We start from the raw sequence: 19,241 nt of genomic DNA, 5'->3' as shown, positions 1-19,241 counted from the left end.
GTAAATCATTAGCATATTAATTTTGATTAGTCTCATTATCGGAAACAAACAATGCCCTTGCCAAAATGTATGGTAGCCTTTACTGACCCTTACATTGAGTACCATTGAGGCAAATGTCACAGGAAATCAGGGACAAAAAGTTGTGCTCATTTTCTTTCAAATGAATTAGTTATATTTCCAGTTAATTGGTTACAGCACTGTTGTATTAAATAAGACTGAACTCTCCCTAAAATACCTTGTTAGCTATCTCACTACATTCCCTAAACGTGGCTTAGATTCACACAGCTGTACAAGAAATAAGTTGAATAAATACGTTTCTTTGATCAATTAAGAAAATGTTCCTGCTCCCAGTTCACCACTGCCTTGTCGACAAAAAGTGACTTGGGATGGATATGTCACTCATTATTTTATTGGTGTAGGCAAAACAAAATAAAAAATATATATATAACCACCCCCTACTAACCAGATATCAGCAAACATAAACATAATGCCAAGCTGAGTGAAACTCAATGGGCTTTTAGTATTATGAAAAGATTACAATCGAAATACTGCTGTGCTACCCTACTGATGAACAATCACAGGTCAAAAATAAATCTGTTAAAAAACATTGAGGCTTTTATTAGTCCTTTAAATGCCATCTATTTTGAAGTCTGTTCCTCCTTACCCTCTTCCACCTATTAATCGAATAGGAGACCACTGTGTAGTCGCAGCCAGATGTGTGAAAGGCTGACTAGTAGCAGTTTTGTTTTTGTAACTCTTTCTTTGCAGCTGCTACTCACGCACGCACGCAAACACACACCTGGCTTGCAGTAAAAGATAAGAGGGGGGGTTGATTAAACTGTCAGTTAAATGTGGGATGCGTATGGATAAAGTTTGAAGGTGGGTTGGAGGTAGTACCAGAGCAGAAATCACTCAAAAAAGAACATTTTGCCAATCTCAACATACTACTTTCCTTTATAAAACAGATATTTCTGACTGGAAATAAGAAATTCAAGTTAATTCCCCAACAACTTTTAGCGGTGTTGATGACGAAGACTAAAACTCTGTCGTAATAACTCCTGATCAGTCTTAGTTACATCATGAGTTTCTCTGATCCTAATACATTTTCCTTTAACAGTAAAATTGCTCTTTCAAATTCAGTAATCTAGTCACAGTTAGCGCAGGTAAAGAGAGATTGGTTTGATATTACAATTACATTCACAAACTTCTTTAACCTTATTGTCATACGATAGACCACAATTCAAAATCTCCCCTTTGCTATATGTGCCCATCTTTTTGGCTGGTCTTACAGGGAGGTGTGTTCAGGTGTGTTATTGCTATCTTGATCACTGGTAGTTTTATCAACACAAACTGTAATTTATATGACAAACAAACTTAGTCATGGCACATACACCACTGAATAGACCAGTGTATATGTTAGTTTAAACACCCAAACGTTTCAGCTAGCCAACAAGCTAATAGCTAGCATGTTTGGACATTGGATTTCATTGTAGCCTAGCCAGGCAGCCTGCTGTTTTCGCAACCAAGGCCCCAAGGTAAAGTTTTTCCAAAACATGCGTGGTGATTTGCTGTGTGGAACCCTACCGTAAGTACAACCCTGTTGGACCATATACCCGGCGCACTGACCCTTTTTCTGTTGTCAAACTAGCAAAAAAGGATTTGGACACGTCCTAAACACACCAGCGCCATGCGCTTCACGCCGTACGCTTAGGTGGTTAAAATAAGGTCCAATGTATTTAATCTTTAAACACACTGCAAACTGGCAAGGAGAGGGATTTCTATACAGCACTTTCTGTCCTTGAAAACTCATCAAAAACAGCGCATGCCTTAGAAACCGTATGACAGAAAATTTTTGTGGATTTGAAACTGACTTTTTCAAACCGTGGTATACCCTTAAAATCTGTAACTACCCCATTCCTACTCAGTGTTATAAAATATTAGAAGGTTTCTAAGTTGGGTACAACACACGTTTGTCTTTCCACCTACTGTGAGGGTTTGGGAACACTATGTTACAGCTGAAAGAAATGCCATTTCAATAGACTGTTATGCTCAACAGTCCAATAATTGGCTTGGATTCTGAGAAAAACTCAATGCTCCAGAGAAAAAAGTGTCAACCCGACCAAACTGAGGAAAGATGAGGAACGATCTGTTAATAATCTGCAGAAGCTTTGATTCTTTTGATGCCTTCAACTGTTGTGACTCTTCTCCTGTGATGCTTCAAATTTCAAGGAAGCTGATCCTAATCTGAACCACAGGGGGCCACAGCTGAATGCATTTTAGTAGTATGACTATTAACACATCACTCATTATTTTTGTCTTTTCTTTTTTAACAGGCCCAGGGGAGCCCAGAATGTTTAAATACTAAGTTTTAAATGGGGCTGATATTATTTGTTGTGGTGCGTTTGATATTGTCACTCCCCCTTTTCTTCCTGTGACTGTAAAACTATTTTCCTCTGGAGGGACAGTAGAAATGACTTTTGCTGTTTTTTTCTGAATTCATGTTTTTACAACACATTCTCAATCCCATCACGTCAAAAAGCGTCACTTGGTCAGGTGCCTTTGCCGTTTGATGTTGACGCAAAAAGTCTCCTTTAGCCTTATATTTAGAAGCCATTGGTCGGCACTCTTGGCGTCACTTTCGGACACTTTGGGTCGGGACTCTTGGCGTCACTTTTTGATGCCCTGGGTCGGGATGTACGTTTAACTGACATGCGGCACAAGAACGGGACAGGTTGATATAGAAAAAGATTGTGGGTGGGGTTACAAAATGTATGTTCTCCACACGAACATGAACGCCGGTCTTTTGGGTGAAAGTCCTGTGTTGTTTCCACCACCCTAACCAACCTCCTTACGCTGATCTTTCATACTACTTTCTACCATTGTCGCTCTTGATACTACGTCTTCTTGCAGCGCCGCGTTCAAGCTGCTGCTCTGCCCAGTACGTTCCAGATAGTCGCTAAAGGGCGATTTTTGCTTTGGTATCTGACGCTGAGAGCCAAGTCAATGGTCAAGGTAACTTCCTTACAGTGGTTTACAGTAGGTGTTGAGTAGGGCTGAACAATTTTGTAAAATACTCTATTTGTAATTTATTTCACCAATAATGGGATTGCGATTTAATATGTGATTATTTTTAAGCTCTTGGTCTTCTGTATTATTCAACAAAGACAAGCAATAAATCATTATATAGTTTGAACAACACTAGATTACATGTATATTAAACAAACTGTTACTTCCTGGAGGCCAGGACTGTATGTAATGATGAAACTAGGTGATGCATGAATTTATATGAATGACATCTTTTATTGAACTACTTCAATCACAGTAGTATAATGAGCAAGGACCAAGCCTGGTGTAAACATTCATACAAAAGTCAGAAACAAGTCACACAAATTAAAGTGCAGATTGCAGAAATATAAAAACAAATATGTGGCTTTACCCCACACTAGTATTTACGTTATTATTTACTGTAATAAACATATCTTAACATGTGGATGGCACTTCTCAAACACTATCTTTGAACTTTACTAGACAATTACATATGTAAAAATATAGTGTGTGAGTGTGTATATATTATGCACACACACAAACACACACACAGTGTATTTTTTAACAGCGCACACTAAGGAGCTCCCCTTCAGCTCCTCCCCCCCATGAAGTTGCATGCTGCGTGCATGACAGTGTCAACATTGCACTTGCTAATAAAGGCTATTGTTACATTAGTAGTAGCATGCTGCTGGTGGTCTTGCAATGGGATTAACTGTACTAATAAAACAGTTTTAACAGCACGGCCACGTTGCTGTAAAAGCCCCCCAAACGTGATTTGTCAGAGTCTTGTTGTTACCCCTCTCTGGGGAAGTATCCTCCACTCCATGTCTTTATAAAGGAGGAAGCTAACTGGAGCCAAACGCCAATCAGAATTAACCATTGCTAACCGAGATTTCAGATCTCCGTGGCTGTATCCATTGACTGCATGTATGGACTCAAGCCCAAACAAAAACCTCATTTTAAATGGCTGTAAACATTTTAAAGTACAACTCAGAGTTGTTTGAATGACAGAACTCTGCTCAGGGTACGGTTTAGTGTTAGTGTGCCAAATTGATGCTTTCTCTGTGGAGTGCACACTGATTTGCTCTTGCGAGTCATGTGACCATTTGGAGTCTTTGCAATTAGGGAATAACATTTTAACATATCGCGATATTATTGCAAATATTATTAATCGTTCAGCCTTAGTGTTGAGTGGGTCGGCCTCCTTTTATACACACCCACACAAACACACACCAACACACACACACACACACACACACACACACACAAAACCAGCAGCAGACTGTGGATGTAACGTGACAAAGATTAATAGTTCCACAGACCAAATAAAGAAATAAAAATAAAGAGGGCAGCGGACCTGTATTGCTGCTACTTATTAAATATATGTATAGCCACCGACCAGGCGTCAGTATTTTACGAGTTGGGAGTGAGAACGGGTTGGTTTTTTCTTGAATTTGTACATGGAAACCTGTAATATACTTTACTTACTTTCGTTGTTTCCCATTTATTCAAGGGTTACAAAATACCTAGCTGTGTTTACAACAAAATGTTTTTCTTTATATCCTGTCAACATTGTTCTACATCAGCATAGCGCAGTGTCAGCTTTATTTCCAGAGACAATGTGGGAAACCCCTGTTGGCTTTGAAACTGAGACAAGGCGGGGTGAAATAACGGATTGAAGCAATGAGGCCATGGGCAGTGCACACACACACTATAGTCATGTCCAAACACACATACTACACATATGTACACATCAAGAGTGAGGGGCTACCCAAGCCCTGTCTCCATACATCTTACACACGCATATGCAGACTTCCAGCCTCTTCCTGCATTCCATTCCTGTCTGACACACTTCCAGTAAGCCCACCAGCACTTCAAAGGCAGCCCACCACCACCACCAGTCCTCCAGACGACAGCACCTGCTAAAAATATGCAGAGCCCTGTCGCACACCAACCCACAAACACTACCTTCTTATTGGAAACTAAGAGAAAAACAGGCCACAGGTGTGGCCAAATGCTTGGCTGGTTTTGGTATGTTTCTCCACTCTACCAACTACTTGTTTGCTTGTAAAAGTAGTTAAAGTGCCAAGGGAAAAAATTCAGAAACTATTCAATTTGATTTGTTTTTCCACCAAATATACCAAACATGATCTAATTTCCCTTTCTAAATTGAACATTGTCTTGCTGGAGCCAGAGTCCAAATCTTCCAGAGCTTTCCTTTTCTCAAAGGCAGAGCAAGATACCCAGGGCTCGGTTTACACCTATCACCATTCCTAGCCACTGGGGGAGCATAGGCAGACTGGGGGAACTCATATTTTTTTAATGCCATGGGACCTTTAATATGCGTTGTAAACCAAGCCATGGGTATTCTGCTCTGCCTTTGAGAAAATGTTAGCTCAGATGGGCCAATCTGGAATCTCCCCTTTATGACACCGTAAGAGGAAAGATTACCTCCCCTTTCTCTAATTTGCCCGCCCAGATAATTTGGCCTGCCCATGAGAGACAGACATCATGCCTTGTTGCAGTGGAAAATGCAAATGTACTTTTGGTTGAGCCTTAAAAATCATCTTCGCCTACCTCTGGGTGTTTTTTTAATGAGCTTTGTTTCAATTTTGTCTTTGCATTAACAGGGAACATCGCTTTAAGTCTGTTCCTTTGAGGTACATTCCCACTTGCTTTATATTTTTGCCTGAAAGCTTCGATTGAACCACATTCACAACAGCGGATAGGCAACACAAGGGGGAGGAGAGGAGAGACAAATTAGTGTATAACTGGTATTTGATAAAGTGGTGGCAAAGCTTTGTTGTGTGTTCATCTCTCTCTTTCCCTCTTCGTCATTCCCAGCAGATCTACAGTTGTTGTATCGCTCCACTCAACCGCCTCACCTACCTGTTTGTTTACTTATTCCCTCAGTTCCTCACCCATCAGCATCCCTCCTCCCCGCAGTGTCTCTATCCCTCCATTTTGCCTATTCTTCTGTCCCTCATTCAATTCCCTTGTAGTCTCTCTCCCTCAATCTCTCCATTACTTCGTCATTTCCTTGTTTTTGTTTAAGCTTGTTGCAATGAAACAAGAGAGAGAGACAGTAAGTGAGTCAGAAGGTCATCTTTCTCCCCCTTCAACACTGACTACTGTTAGATAAGAGTGAAACGAGAGAAAAGGCAGATAGCACTTCACATTAGTTCAAATTTATTGCATTGCTATTTAAATTGATAATTTGTGCAATAGCTTTGCCAAAGTAAACCAAGACCTTTAACTGTCCTTCAAATACGTATTGAAACAAGTCAATGAAAAATATAAATGCAATCCTTTACATTAAGCCTACACACCAACCCCCAGTTACCATCTTTACTATATGCGGATATATTTGTAGTGATTGACTGTTTGAATAAATAACTTAATACATCCTGCCAGGCTTTTGGAACTTTCAATATCTTTAATTTAGGTAATCACTTTTTACATATTTACATTTTGTCCTACCACTTCCCTAGAGAAGCTTTAATTGTGGGTTGATCTTTTGAGAATAAGTAGTGATCAGGAAAGTATCAAACTGTATCATGCAACAGAGTTGACACTTACATCACAGATGTTTCTTTTTAGCCTAACAGGAGTGAGGATTCCATTTTTCCAAAACCAACATTCAAAAGACATATGCTGCACATTCTTCTGCTTAACAAGTAACCAAATTCTGGTACTGGCGCCTGCTGCTTTTTTTGTTGTTCAATTGTGCCAAATCCAAAGATTAGCTGCTTATTAAGACTGAAATGTTTAGGCTTGTATGTCACTTTTGACTAAAGGAAAAACACCTGCAGGAAAACCCTGAATGCATTTGAACAATATTTATCAGAGAAACATTGACAAACCTTCCTTTATGCTGTACAGTGTGTCCACTGTCAAAATTAAAATCAGCTGTTTGTTGGAGAGATTTATGCAGAGTTTACTTTCTCTCCTGAAGTATTTGCCACTTAGATGAATGGCAAGGAAGTGATGTTATTAGATGCACTTTTTGTCATTGCTCAAAAAGAGAAAATGTCTTATTTGTCCATCAAGCTCCATCTATCCATCTGTCTGGTTATCTAGAGTACCTTTATCTATCTAATCATCCATCCATCTTAATCCAAGGAGAAGATTGTATGTGAGGCCTGGGCCTCTGGGCTCCGCTGGGAAACAAAGCAGCAGAAAACTGTGTTTACTCTTCTGGAGGCGGATAGGTTCAAATGGCCAGCGAGGGTGCACCAGTGACAGGAAGGTTGGACAGTAACGTAAGAAACTGGTACTGATAAACAAGGAGGCTCATGCATAAACCCCTATCAACCATGCTAAACTGTATTTGAGCAAGGCAGCCAGAGAGGGGAAAAGGAAGAAGAAGACACTGACAATGGTCAGTTGCAGGTTGACTCATTAAATGTAACAGTGTTAGTCAAATTGAGTAGGCACACAAACGTACACACACACACACACACACAAGATCAGTGGAAAAAAAAGGGGAACTCCACCATCTTCCTCCTATCTTAACCTGTGTCTGATTCCGTTTCTCACACAGACACACACACACACACGCACAAATAAAGTCAAGGCTGGCAGATGGCAGATTGGTAGTTTGGTTAAAGGCGGACGGCGTGCTCCAGATGTTACTGAACCCACAGTGCAGAAGGCAAAGGGCTTTGATCTGCCTTACCACAGAGAAACTACTGTTGGAGAGGAGAGGATGCTAACTGCTTCGTTAAAATGAAGAAAGACAGTGAAGTGGAGTAAATCTATGTGTTTCTGTGTGTGTCTAAATAAGAGAGAGAGAGTGTGTTAGTGTAATGGAGCAAGGCAAGAGGTGGATGATATTTTCCATGTGAGATGTTTGAGTGTTTACGGGAAAATACCAGAGGGATAACTCACATCTATCACACACACATGCAGATACCCACAAAACATGCATACATAAGCGATGAATCCACGAATGCAGGTGCCTAAACACACACAGTCCAGACTCCTATACATGGCACTGTGGGTTTACTCACATCACACATGACATCCATGTGGGGAACAACAAAGACAGATGCATACACACACAAATACGCACAAAACCAACCCACATTGAGCCCGGGGGTAGCCTGTTGTAAACACCACCAGCCACACATGCCACACATGCTGGGTTGTGATCCAGGGAATTGCTTTTATAGACAAACACACACACACACACACACACACACACACACACAAACACATTTTTTTTCAATGTAATTTAAGAAAAGCTACATTCATTTATCAACTTAGACCAGTTCTCCTCTCCTTCTTCCCTGTACAAGCTTTATGGTCAAGCCTCCAAATTATTTTATTTTTTTGTTGTTGTCAATGGCACTTCATAACAGTACCCTGCTAGATAAAGGTTAAAAATGCCAATTTAATCTCTGGGTGGGGAATGTAGAATGGGCACATGCCAACACATTTAGGTTTTGGCTGGCTGCTTTGCCAGCTCCAACACAAAACTCAGCAGGGTTAAAACTATTGTTTGGAGGTGAAATGTTTAAATTTCCCAGGTTCCAGTCGCCAGGCTGAAGCCAGTCTATGCCTGCAAGCCTCCGGAGTTGAATGGGTTTAGCTGGAGTCAGATTCACCCGCTGGAACCGGAAAACCATTTCAGTTCTGGCCCACGCTCCGTCACTGCGGTCAGAAAGTCAGCCTGCCAGCCAGGCAGGCAACCTGTCATTCAGTGGGCCAGCCTGCCAGTATTGACTTCGCTGACATTTCAGTGAGGTCAGCCAGCCAGTCAACAAGCCAGTTAGTCAGTCAATACAGTCAATCAAAGATGTGGTCAAAGATTAACCCCTCAAGCCGTCATTCTGCTATTTGGTTGGATAATGGCCATTAGTACAAGTAGAACCTTCACAAAGAGTGCCAGATGTCAGTCAGCAAACAACTGAGCTTGTGTTTTATGCAATTAATAAAGCTCCTGGTGACCCAGCCACACACTGTGGTGACAAGAGAGTAGATAATTTTTTTCCTATTTTCATTCAACCACCCATTGACCCTTTACTCATGCATATAGTCACTCAGGGAAATGGCTGCTCTGCCAGGCAGTCGTCATGCAAGCCACCCAGGCAAGTGGTCTCTGCGGTCGGTTAGCCAGTCAGCGAGCCTGAAATGTGGTAAGCAACAGCCTCACTGACCCAGTCAAGTGGTGAAGAGGCAAAAAGAAAGTGTGCTTGGATAATGCCAAAGAATACATGGTGATCCTAACTCCATTACAATTTTCATTAAGTCAAGAAACAGGTCAATCAGCCAGGGGTGCAACCAGTCAGCCAAGTGGCCAAGTGGCAAGCATTTATATCAGTCATGACTCTGCCAGTCAATGACTCAATCAACCAGGCATGGTTCAGTCAGAGCAGTTGTCTCCATTAACTGTGCTGAAAGATGTGCCCAGTGACTCAATGAACTCATCCAGAAATGTATTATTATATTTCTTTATTTGCCATTATGGTTTGTCTCCAGCCACAGTGGGAAGCGTATCAAGCCCCTTCCCCGGGAAGGAGATCAAAAGCTATTTATTTTATTACATTAAATGTAATTTAGCTAAAACAAAAACATGTTATTAGTTTTGTCATGTGAGAACCTACCAGACACAGTACAGGGGCAAGGGTCCAATTTGGCTCCTTAGCCCATACTTGCCAAAAGCAGCCAAATCAGCATGTGGTCAAAAAATACACCCACTGAACCCTCATAGCAATGTGGTGATGAGTTAATGTGGCTGAATTTGGCTTTTGGTTGTAGTCCTGTCTGTCGATCAACAGGTCAGTAAGTCATCCATCCTGGATATATCCAGCTCTGGTTAGTAAGCCATCAGCTCATCTCTGGCTGCCAATCACATCATCAAGGAATCCAGATTGTACTTATAAAGTCATCAAGTCAGTAAGTATCCCATCAGTCACTCGGCTATTTAGTAAGACATCTAGGAAAGCAGTCAGCAGCTCAGCCAGATCTGTGTTCATAATAACTTCATATTTAATATATAGTGCACTAAATCTACTTTCAGTCATTTTATTTTATTTTTTGAATTCTGAGAGTGAAATTTCAGCCAAGCTTTGTGTGTAGGACCACAGTTATGCTGGAAAGTTAACACACTTCCAATAAAGATTGAAGACAGGGGTTTCCCATTAAGGTCTTTACTCGACGCAAACAAGAGTTTGACCAAAGGTATTGTAAAAATGTACGACAAACTAAACCAATACGAACCCATATTTTTTCAGATTCTAGAGATGCATTTGTTTTAAATAGCTTTTTGATCTGTGTTTATCTCTCTCAGAAAGTGTCTGAGGTACAGTAAGTATTTTCAGTATTCTGCAAGTTGGAGTTGTGGCCAGACAGTACATCCTAATTCATATACTAAAAAGTCTTCCATTCATCAACTCTATCCGCCCCATCACATATCAGACTAATCAGTCTGCCGGTCATCCATGAAGGCAGCAAATTTCCAGAGCAACAGGTTCAACACATAACCAAGCCTTAGTACTTCACTCATCCATCTAACTTACCACTTGTATCAAAAGCCACAGTACAATAGACTGCCAACTAACATTAGCAGTATGTGTGGAAGCCATTAGTTCAAGCGCACACACTGACCCTGTACATGATGAGACAGACGTTATTGTGGACGTACCGATACAAACAGACGCACTAACTGTAGATGAGATGTGTGTACATAAAAGACACGCTCATGAAACTGAACACACACACACACACACACACACACACACACACACACGTATATATATATATATATATATATATATATATATATATATATACACATATCAACCACTCTTTTCATCCTTCCCTTGACGTTTGCCTTGTGTTTTTACTTTATATGCACTTCTGTCATGACTTGGCCATTTCTCTTTATCAGACTTTTTGAGGGATTCCAAATTCAATGTAATTTAATGTTCCTGACTCCTAATTTGACAGGAAAATTTAAAGAATTTGATAATTTCTCCAAGGAAAAAAAATTTGAGAGACTGTAAAGGAATATACCTTCTTGCATGTCTTTTAAACATTCATGCACACATACATTGTATTATATCGTGACTTGGATTTCTCCACTGTAGTGTAAAGCAGGCTGTTTTAGCTAAAACTAATAATTACAAATAATCAGGAAGGACATTATTTAGGTCAGAACCTAGTTATGAAAAGTAACATAATGTCTTCTCCAAATACAAAAAAACTGATTATGAAGATAATATATTGTTCTATTCTAAAACCACATTAACACGCTAAGCATGTGGCTCCCTGTGTCCCATGATTTTAATGAAATTAAGAAAAAGCTGTTTCAGGCAAATGTAAAAACATAGTTAAACTCACAAAAGAGCCTTGGTGGAGAACAATTACCAGCAGTAGCTAAACATATTTACTTTCAAAATATACTCTCTAAGCTTTAAATACAGCTGAACCTTTGCGATACCTGACATTTAGACTCTCTACCATCTTCACTATGCAGCTATTTGTCTTTGTACTTGTCTCTCAATCTCTCTATCTTACTGTCCTCAAGCTCTATTCAATCTGTGTGTGTGGGTGTGTGTGTGTGTGTGTGTGTGTGTGTGTCTGTGAGACTGAATCATTAGTAGCGATTAACCTTCTGACCCACCGCTTCTGACTTATTTGACGGAGTGTGTGTGCATGTGCTAGTGTGTGTGCTAGTGTGTGTCAGTGTGTGTGTGTGTGTGTGTGTGTGTGTGTTTGAACAGATGTATTTGTATATATCAACAGAAACTGTATAATAAAATAACAACCCATGGTTTTACATACTGTATGATGTTCCCTAGGAATTCCGTCAATTCAAATGATGTTGGCCGGCACTTCCTCTCTGTACCTGCACCTGAATGCAAACCTGACATATGCGCTTTGCCTCTCTTAAAAAGGCCCATTCCAACTCAATCAGTTATACTGGGCAAAATCCAGGGCAATTATAATTTGTATCCAGTCTTAACCTGCCAAGTCGACAGCTCTAACAAAGTCCATAAATAAAAAATAAGAAAGAATCTCTACAAATTGAATGTTTTTTCAGCAGTACTAACTGACATGACTAATGTTTTAATGTGTCAGTATTTGGCAGCTGTCAGATTGTCATAACACATGCAGGCTAATTGTCTACTTTGACTTTGGAGCAGGCCAGCTCCTGTCTTTCAGTTGTGTTACAGTAAGTCGAGTTGCTATATTTTTTCTATGCTTGCGTTGCTAAAACCAAAAAACATCTTCAAAAATATCTGGCCAAATTGCTATGATGTAAACCATTGACTAGACCCCATGTTGGACTGATCTTTTGGTTTTCATCTTGCTCCTTTTGTGAATATTTGGACAAATTTGAAGGTTATTAATGAGAGAATAAAACCAAGCCAAGCAGTTTTTAACTGAAACAGATAGCTCTTCTCAAAATAAAAAAGGCCTTGTTGCCTTATCAAGTATCTACAGTATCAACATCCTCTCTCAGTGTTCATAGCATCAAGCTTGTTGACTGAAGGTTTTACATAGCAGCCATGCTTGCCTGACCCAAGTTTTGCATATGATTACAGCTGCCAGAAACCTGACCTACAGATCTTCCACCACTGGGGACCACTATGCCATTGTCCTACAATCTCAACTGAGCTTAAACTTTACATGTCATTAGTACATGGATTCTTGAATTTGTGAACAAATCAATCAATAACTTAAATAGAACAAGTCTGTAAAACCTGTATGCCAACCAAGCAGATGAGCCGTCGAAAGTACAATTTAACAACAACAAAAATCTGCTAAATCAATCTTTTAGTCCAGTACATAAAGCACATTGGAAAGGAGTCTCTCCATGTGATACTCCCCAGGGCTGCAGCTTTACATGCCTTTCCAGAAAGCCAACATGTTCAGCCAAACCACAAACAACGGGTTCACATTCACTGACTCGGCCACCAGTCCGAGGGGAAAAAAATTAAGCAATAAATAAAATAACAACTATCTAATTTCTTTCATTTTGTGAAAAGGCACAGATCTTCTCATGTGTATGTGTAATTATTTCCCTCTACAGCTCGGCGTTGTCATTGGGGACCGAGGCTGTCGAGCTGTTGCCAAAACCCTATTCACTGTCTGTACATAGCCAGTGTTACGCAATGGCTAATTACTTCCACTCAGCCCCGACAAAACCATGGAGGGGGGGATGAAAAAGAGGGGGGAAGTCTGTGATAAAATAAAATAGACAGAGGGGAGGAGGGACGGTCAGAGAGGGGGACAAGCAAGAGGAAAGTCAGAAGGAGAATTATAAAGGAGATGAGGCGCAGTGGGTGGAGAGAGAGATAGACAAACATAGAACATAAAGGACAGGGAGACAGAGAGGAATGGAGCGATAAAGACTCTTTATCTTCCTCATCTTCCTCTAATGCCTGATTCTCTCCTGCAGTGGTTTGGTAAGGAGAGGCACAAAAGAAACAACATCAAACCATGATGACCTCTTCATGATCTGCCACAACAGTTTTACCAAAAATCATGCCGCAGCAGCCAAAAGAGAGAGAGAGAGAGAGAGAGAGAGAGAGAGAGAGAGAGAGAAATGTGGCAGAGGAGTGTTGTCAAAGCCAGACAGGGCCCGCAGCTCTTTTCCTCTCCAACATTTTTTGGAGATGATGTCATTATTCATTAAAAAAATAGAAAAAGAAAAATGTGTCTGCGCCTCTGGCTAAACTAGAGCAAAAGTAAGAGGGGAAGGTGGGAGTGGAAGGAGGGAAGCCAGGGAAAATGAGAGATGTAGCGATGAAGACATAGACAAGAGAAGAAGAAAAAAGAACAGGAGAGGTGGATCATGACATAAATAGCTAAAAGAATTATGACATAAACGAAGAGAGGAAGACGACAGGAGCTACCTCAATTTACTCTTATTTTTGGGTTAGTAAAATCTATTTAATATAAAGCAACAAATTAAACAGACAGAGTAAAAGCAGCGTCATCTTCACCCTGCAGTCAAAGAAGCACCATGTCACTTTAAATCAAAAATAACATTGATTAATGAACTGTAGAGGTCCTGGTATGCAGGTTGTATCACCATTTGACAGAGCAGGGCTACAGATTACTACAGTTTTTTTGTATAGGTGCCAAATATCACTTGGTTGTATTTGTGCAAGTGCATGATGAACATTATCATTGGGGGCCCCACCGGCACCCACCTACGCACAAGCAGCCAAGCACATGCACGTATGTAAAGTATAGAACTTTACAAAACAATCAATTCAGCGGTTACCGTGTTCCAAAAGTGAAGCAGGGTAGCTGATTATTGTAGAAAGCTAGCAGGGAGAGAGAGGAGGCTGGTGGGTAGGCAGAGACAACGAGACATTCTGACTCAGATGCCACTGATGATGAAAGCGCGTGCATGAGAGCCCAACTGAGCCAATAAAAAAGAAAAAGTAACACTTTCAAACACAATGACTAACATAGTACCCATGCGGGTCAACACAGTTTAAGCTTAAAACTTTGAAGTTGCACAACAACAGTAAGAAACACAAAACCTGAAACAGAATCATGTGCTGGTGGGACCAACCAAAATAGTTAGTAGCCCCAGTGATACCAGTGGAAAGGTTAGTCTGGAGCCCTGCAGAGCCATGCTATCTGTTTCCCCAGTTCCAGTCTTTGTGCTAAGCTATCTAACCGGCTGCTGGCTGTAGCCTTGTATTAACACACATCAGCGGTATCAATCTTCTCCATAAATGTTTTGCACCAATGTTAGACATTGTTTTGCTATGGAAAGAGCAAGTCCAACCATGTCCATCCACTGCCCACCACATTGTATGCCAAAACACTGCACTGAAAGTCTTGCCACAATTCTTTTGTTCCCCGCTCGACAATCTATACTTTTACAGCGAATATCTGAACATCCTTTCATAACACAATGGATCAGCTCTACTGTGGAATAATTAAGCCCCTTGCTTAAAGGTCAAGCCAATTCAGGGTCAGAACAGCTGTTTTGAACGCTTTTGTATTTGTTACCCCTGTCTATTGCAAAAGTTCAATCAATTTTAACCTTTTTTGCCTGTAACATCTCATTGTTGTAGATAACTTCATTGTCCCTGTGGGGCATTTGGGTTTTAGGCAAGGCACTTAATGACAAGACACCAGACATATAAGACAAACAGATAGTCCCTCAATCAGACACCGACCAACATGTAGAACATACTGTACATCACATACTACAGTACCAGCCGCGAGAAGCAGCAGGGCAGCCACAGTGCAGCGCCCCCGGAAGTCCTGTGCTTTCAACACTATTTACAAACGAAAATGTTTTTAAACCGGGCAGTTTTGTTAGTGTTTTTTATTTATTCTGAAGCACTGATTTGTGCTTAATGTATAAACTGAATCAAGAGAGCTTTGTATATGTATTCTTCTCCCTTGTTAAGCTCATTGCTTGCTTATAGACAGTTTGTTTTTTACTTAATTCTGAATTCTCAAAAGCCATCACTTCCTGTGTGGGAATAAGGTTTCCTGCCACTAATTCTGCCTGACCACAGGGGCTCATATGGGTAAAACCAAGGAAGTCCCAAGCATTGCTGGAGATTTTAGACCAAACGTATCGAAGGTACAGAATGAGGAACGGAAAAGAAGGAGGCAGAAGGAGAGAGAGAGAGAGAGAGAAGCAGTGGCTTCAAGATGACAAAAAACAGGAAAAAGATAGACAAATCGATGTCAAAGACTGACAGAGACCATCAGCTCAGTCACACTTACACTCATCCCTCACTCCTCTATCTCCCAATCTATCCATCATCACTCCATTTCAGCATCACTGTATATCACTTCATCAACCTATCGCATGTAAGATAATATATTAGCCCCCATTCATCATCTATCTTATCTATCTCTGCCATTGCTCTCTCACTCTCAATCTGCCCATCCATCTCTCTCTGCCTTCTGCTCTCTTTAATCTGTTAGCTGTTAATGTTTGTGTGTGTGTGTGTGTGTGTCACAGATGTGTGTCTGCTGAGATGTTACGCTATTAGACAATGTAAACATTAAGGGCGACAAATGTATCCTTTCAAATCTGAGAATCATAGGGATGATCCAGATTTCTTTTTTATTTTCATCTCTATTATTTATATCCTTTGTCTTCTGACCTCCTTAACACTCTAAGGAAGTCATTTATTCTTCTGTCGTTGTTGAACTGCAAATGTTTTTGTTTTTCTATTACGGAAACTTGATTCCTCTTTAGTAAAACTAAATACTCACTTGATAGTCAAAGATGCATTCAGGTTCTCTTGTTTCCTCAATACGAATGCCATTTCATTTGGCAAAACTAGATTTGATTAACGTTTTGTTTGTTTTATTTTAAAGTGCTTATTTTATGTTATTGGATCAGATAGGTGTCTCTTTTTCAATTGCCCAGTCAGAGCTTCTATTAAGCATGGCAAAACAGTTTTAAGTTTTTACAACTCAACCACCAACCAGCCCCTTTTTTTGCCGCTGTTATGACCCTTAAAACAAAACATAAGAAATTTGATTTTAATCTTATTTACAATGGACTGACTGAATGAACATATTTAATAGATTTTTAACTTGCTGCAACACAGTGACTCTTTTTCACTTTAGTTCTTGAATGGATTGGGGGAAAGGTCAACAAACAGAACAAAATGAATGAAATAGTGGAACAAAGGCATTAAACTTTCCTTCTAACAGAGTAAAGAGGTGGAAAACATTTACCACAGTATTACTCCGCCTTTCAATTTCAACGAGTTGCAATCAAATTTCACTTTGCTATGACATTTTAGTTAAAGAAGTTTTTACTTCTCGTTTACTTGTCTTACTTTGTTGAGTGAGCGTCCTCTGAATCTTTTTTTTTTTCAAGCAGGTAAAAAAAATGTTCATGGATACATAACATTTGACCGAATCTCTCATGATAATCATCATAATTGTCTTTGTCTGTGTGCGCTTGTGTGTGTGCGCTTGTGTGTGTGTGTATGTGTGTGTGTGTGTGTGTGGCCCCCAGTATGACATGTCTGTCTAACAGGCATTACCAGGCAGTCTGAGCATTTTCATTAGTTCCTAGAACGCCAAACAAACCACATGGGTATGTGAAGCAGCTGCAGTAGTACTAGAGCACCACAACAACCTACTGGGGTGAGAGAGAGTGGGGGAGAGAGTAAGAGCGTGCCCAGACTAATCTACAGTATGAGTGAATATAAGTGGGTCGAAGTGCATGCCTGCAAACATCTGCCTACCAGCTTGCTTCTGTGTTTCTCTGTGTGTTTCTGTGTGTGTGTGTTTCTGTGTGTGTGTGTGTGTGTGTGTGTTTGTGTGTGTGGTTTTGTGTGTGTGTATAAATCACTTAGAGAGTAGAACGATCTGTTTGTGTCCTTTCAGCATTCAGGTGCATGTATTCCATTCACTAATATATAATGCCAATAAGTGTAATTGCAGGCAACTTAATTGTTTAAAGGGTTCCTACACTTTATTAAATCAATGCCAAATCTTTTCTAAACATTAACAAAATATTGATTGATGTACAACAAGAAAAGGTCCATAATTTTGTCTCAGCAAAAACTAGTCCTTTTGGTGTTTAAGCATACTCATTTTGCCAATGAATGAAATTTTGCCACTTGAATGTCAAGTTAAACTTTCAGGGTTGCATGAACTCAAATTTCACAAGTTTCCAGAAGTTAATTGAGCATTTGGAAATTTTCCAAAACCCCATTATCTCATAACCCCCCCATGGTCTTTGTGACAGTGGGAACTCTGCCAGTGTGTTCAGATGGTAATCATGTCTCTGCTGCCAAAGGTTGGGTAGTAGTGAATCACTATTAAAACAGATCACAACACTTTATTTGCTATCCTTATTTACTTGATGGCTATCTCTGTCGTACCTGACCACAGGCTCTGGAATGGCCTCCAGGCTTGCAGGGACCTGCACTCCCTTCTCCCACTCTTGTCTCCAAGGGTCCGAGAGCACGTAGAAGTCGTCCGGGCCGAGCTGGGCCGAGTCTGGCAGCTTCATGGCCGTGATGAAGTCGGTACGAAATACCTGCACGGAGAGAAAAACAGAAGAGAAGAAGACAGAAAAGTTTGTTTAAATGGTCAAAAACAGTGAAGATGCATACACTCCTTTAGGGGTGTGCACAGGGCAAAATTCTGCATCTGCATGTCTTCAGAAGTTGAGATTGAGGTGAAGATGATCCTTACAGTCTGTAGGCTCAGATTGCTCATGATGAAGTCATTACTAATTCTAAAACTGTCGTGCCCATGTATGATTCCATAGTTCAGCTTAAACATTCAATCTACTGTGGCCTCAACTGCTTTCTGACACTGAATGTCAGTGTAAGATTGAAGAATATGGAAAACAGATGCAGAACAACATTGAGTATCATTTGTCTAGCAAAGCCTTAATCCCTCATTTTGCAGTGTTGACTTGATCCATATCTTTGGCTTGGTTAAATCATTGCCTCAGTAGTGTTTTTAATCCCCTGTGGATCTTTGAGTGATTTTCTGCTGCAGTTTTTCTGACCATTTTGTAAATTTATGGTGTTCCTTTTGGGTGCAAAGTAACTTTTTCCCCTCATTGCCTTGCTTTAAATGTAAATGGACTGTTTTTACATATTACAATTTTTCTAGAACCATTCCTACAATGTGGCTGTACAAGGTGCCACCTTCGTCATGGGACTGCGGGGCCAGGGATCGAACCACCAACCTTCTGATTGGCAGGCAACCGCTCTACCACTGCTGAGCGGGAAGGATGTCTCATTTCAGTAGGTTGTCTCCTCATTTCCCTCACTTACATCTTGTCATTACATATCTTGCTCCCGTCTTACATTGGGAGTACCATGATGCAAGAAAGATGCGAGTGAGGAGACATTTAAGACAAAAGAGAATAACCTACTGACAAAGAACGTATAGAGTTGAGAATGAAGAGGAAGGAGGATGAGGATGAGGAGAGGAAAGGACTAATAAGTGCTGTGGCCACGGTAACCATTAACCGAATTGTTGATATTAACCTGGAGACCTTCACAGGTTAACGCTAACTAACATAAATGATTAAAAGAATGTGTATGTAGGAGGATTGTATTAAAAAGAACAAGGTGTGCTTGTGTGTGATGCAGTGTTTTAACGACCTGAGGGAGTGTGTGTATTCAAGCAGACACAATAATTTTCACACATAATGTGAACACACACACACACACACACACACACACATCTAACAGACGTCAGACACACGTGCA

General features: G+C 40.4%; 1 protein-coding gene across 2 annotated transcripts in view; it reads right to left on the bottom strand.

Annotated features, from left to right (window-relative positions):
• jade2 (jade family PHD finger 2) overlaps window positions 1-19,241 on the bottom strand; it is a 162,030-nt gene that overhangs the window by 98,056 nt on the left and 44,733 nt on the right. For both annotated transcript variants that reach the window (XM_034890936.1, XM_034890937.1), the window contains exon 4: window positions 17,892-18,049. In XM_034890936.1, coding sequence (XP_034746827.1) covers window positions 17,892-18,049 — 158 coding nt within the window. The remainder of the gene's footprint in view (window positions 1-17,891; window positions 18,050-19,241) is intronic.

This window comes from Etheostoma cragini, chromosome 13, assembly GCF_013103735.1.
Source record: "Etheostoma cragini isolate CJK2018 chromosome 13, CSU_Ecrag_1.0, whole genome shotgun sequence".
Classification (NCBI taxonomy): domain Eukaryota; kingdom Metazoa; phylum Chordata; class Actinopteri; order Perciformes; family Percidae; genus Etheostoma; species Etheostoma cragini.
Note: the sequence above shows the minus strand (reverse complement) of the source record. Positions and strands in the feature narration are given on the sequence as shown.